This window comes from Galeopterus variegatus, unplaced genomic scaffold (assembly GCF_000696425.1).
Source record: "Galeopterus variegatus unplaced genomic scaffold, G_variegatus-3.0.2 Scaffold10294, whole genome shotgun sequence".
NCBI classification, from domain to species: Eukaryota; Metazoa; Chordata; class Mammalia; order Dermoptera; family Cynocephalidae; genus Galeopterus; species Galeopterus variegatus.
In genome coordinates, this window is record NW_007736405.1 from 28,097 (window position 1) to 31,054 (window position 2,958).

Here is a 2,958-nt window from a genome sequence, read left to right on the forward strand (position 1 = left end):
GTGTGCGTGTGTGTGCGTGCAGGTGCCAGGGGGAGGGTGCTCTGGAGCTGAGTCAGTTTGGCTCGTCTGACAGGAAACAAAGAGGTTCTCGTTGTGGCCACGGACTACCAGACCCACACTATCATGGACATCTCGTTCCACAAGGACGGGGAGGCGCACAGGGTCCTGAAGCTGTACAGTAAGCCCACGCCGCACCGGGGGCGTGATGCTGCTCCCTCTGTGCTGTGGGGACCTCCAGCTCTAAGACGGGGACAGGAGAGCCCAGGGGGATGTGGCAGGGAGGGGGCCGTCTCCTGCCTCTACCCTGTGGGACCCCTGCTCCCCCAGCTACCCCCACGTTCGCCCACAGGCCGGAGCCTGGATCACAACGAGGAAGCCCTGAAGAAGTTCAAGGACATGGCCCGGGAGCGCGGTTTCACCAAAGCAGACGTGCACCTGCTTCAGCACGACCGTGAGTGGCCCCCGCCCCGGGTCAGGGCCTCCCGGAGGTGGAGACAGGGCAGACCCGGCCCCGCCCGGCCCCCGCCCCGAGTCTCACCACTTTGCTTCCATCCACAGTGACTTGCGTGAAGTTGTTGCAACCGGTGAGTCGCGACCCCTATTCCTGAGTCTGGGGCTGCACCGGGCACCTGTTGGGGAGGCGGTTCTGTCCATCCTGTCCCTTTCATCACCCTGGAAAAGAGCTAGGCCCAGCGGCGTCTGGGGTCCGTGGCAGCAGGTCCAGCTGCTCCCAGAACACAGGCCCTGCTGGGAGGGGCTGCCCAGAGTCCAGTGGATCCAATGTCCTCTCTGGGCCAGTTCCTTCTCTGGCCACAGCAGCTGGGCTGGGGGCCCTGGGGGTGTCCGATGACAGCCCACTGGCACCTCACTCTGCCTGTCCCACAGGGAGGTGTGCCAAGCTCCTGAAGGAGGTGAGCCTGTACCCCTCGGTCTGTCCCGAAGCCCCTGGGCCCCTGGGCTCAGTCGCTGGCCCTAACTGCAGCCCCAGCTAGCTCTAGATCCGGGCCCCAGGCGGGAGGGGGCCCTGCACCTGCTCTTCTGAGCAGGACCCAACAAAACTGATGGATGACTCTGGAGAGGCACCAGTTTTGTGGTTTAGAAAGCGCTGGAGCCTCCAGGGTGGTGATCCAGGCAGCCAGGCAGGGACCTAGGAGTCTGGGGACATGGAAGACAGAGCTGTTGGGGGAGGGGACGGTGGCCTCTTGTCCCCATCTTTCCCATCCAGCAGGGGGTACAGGCTGCCAGCTGGCTCTGCTCTTTCAGGTCCTGCCTGGGGTCTGGGTGGGGGGCGCAGGCCCTGTGGGTACCATCTGGGACTCCCTGTGTCTGGCACGGTGCTAACCCCTCACCTGCATGACCTCACTTTGTCTCAGCCCAGCCCCTAGAGGTTGGGACTGTTACCCCACTTTACAGATAGAAAAACTGAGGCTCACAGTACTGGGTGCTTTGCCCAAATCCAGGCTGCATGGGGCCCTGACCACTGCCCCCCGGATCCTCCGCAGGCCACCCAGGGCCCTGAGCCTCTGCCCTTCTATGTGGCAGGAGCTGATTTAGAGGAGCTCCTCCCCACAGGCCGTGGTGCCCGAGCCCCCTGCCTGCTCTGGTCTCTCCCGAGGGGTCGCCTACACCTGCTCCAAATAAACTTTGATAAACCCTCTGCCTGTGTATCTTTCCTGAGTGGACAGCACCCAGGGATGACAGGCGGGGGTGATGGGGGCTCACAAAGGTGAGACTGGGGGACATTGGCATTGAATCCAAGTCCCCAGTTACTGCTTGGTGGAGCCCTCCCCAGTCACAGAAGAGAGAGGTCATTCCACATGGTCTGGGCGTCTACGTTCACTCAGGTGTCTGAGCTTGACCGGCTGCCTGCAGCCAAGCCTGACAAGGGGGCTCTGGTGGAGGCATGTGGGTTGCACTTTCCTGAAGAACCCTCTCCTTCTCTGCAGGCTTTTTCTGGGGGGTGGAGTCGAGGTGACAGGTGAGGTGGCAGGGGAGCAAGCAGTGCATTTTTCATTACTCCTTTACAGAGGACGTGGCTCACATGCGGGACAGTGGCCCTGCAGTCCCGCCCCTCCAAGGGTCCTGCCCAGCCCCGCCCTGTTCAGACTCTGGCTGTCCAGGCTGTCCCGGGTGCGTGGACCCCACAGCATCATCCTCTCTCTGCCACAATGTCCATTTGTCTCTTGAAGGCCCGAGACTCTCCTGGTCAGGCCCCTGTGAGCAGAAACAAGAAGAAGCTGTGGTCTCCGCACGTCTCTCAAAGAAAAGGCAACCATACCCCACTCCTGCCTATATTCTCCCATGGCTCCCTATTGCCCAGAGCTCAAATCTGACAGCCATTATGTCCAAAGCCTTCCTGGATGTGGCTGCTCTCCAGCCCTCTATCTGTCCCCTTCCCATACACCCTGACCCTACGCCCAGCCGTCCTCAGTGTCTGGATCCCCATCCTGGGCTTTCTCACCCCATCACCTGCACTGTCACTATCTGATTGTGGGGACCAGCCCAGCCAGCATGGGGAGACTTCCCTGACCCTCAGGCTTCCACTGGGACTCCAGAAGAGCCCTGCTAGGAGTAGAGACCACACTCCACTTGCTTAAATCCTGAACCAAGCCCCAAAAGAGCCACAGGAAAGATGGTGAGAGGCTACATTGTGACATGTTTGGGCTGTGTGGGGACAACTCAATCGTTCACGGATGCGTCCAGCCAAAGCCTGCGACATGTTAAGGAGCTCAGCCTGTAATTGGCTTTCCTTTAGAATGCTGTCTTAGTCTGCTCCACTGCCATAACAAAGGGTCACTAACCGGGTGGCTCAAACAACAAAAATTTATTTTCTCACAATTCTAGATGCTGAAGGTGCTGGAAAATTCAGTTTCTGGTGAGGGCTCTCTTCCTGGTGTGTAGGTGGAAGCCTCCTCGCTGTGTCTTCCCATGGGCAGTGTGTGCTGGTGTCTCGTTCTC

General features: G+C 60.1%; 1 protein-coding gene and 1 long non-coding RNA gene across 2 annotated transcripts in view; both read left to right on the forward strand.

Moving 5' to 3' along the window:
* LOC103609917 (epididymal-specific lipocalin-5-like) overlaps positions 1-561 on the forward strand; it is a 2,945-nt gene extending 2,384 nt beyond the window's left edge. Inside the window, exons 4-5 of the mRNA XM_008594177.1 lie at positions 74-178; positions 350-561. Coding sequence (XP_008592399.1) covers positions 74-178; positions 350-561 — 317 coding nt within the window. The remainder of the gene's footprint in view (positions 1-73; positions 179-349) is intronic.
* LOC103609913 lies at positions 559-1,657 on the forward strand. The gene is made up of 3 exons (XR_552174.1): positions 559-584; positions 886-911; positions 1,543-1,657. It is a non-coding gene; the product is annotated as an uncharacterized LOC103609913 (long non-coding RNA).
* Positions 1,658-2,958: the final 1,301 nt, after the last annotated feature.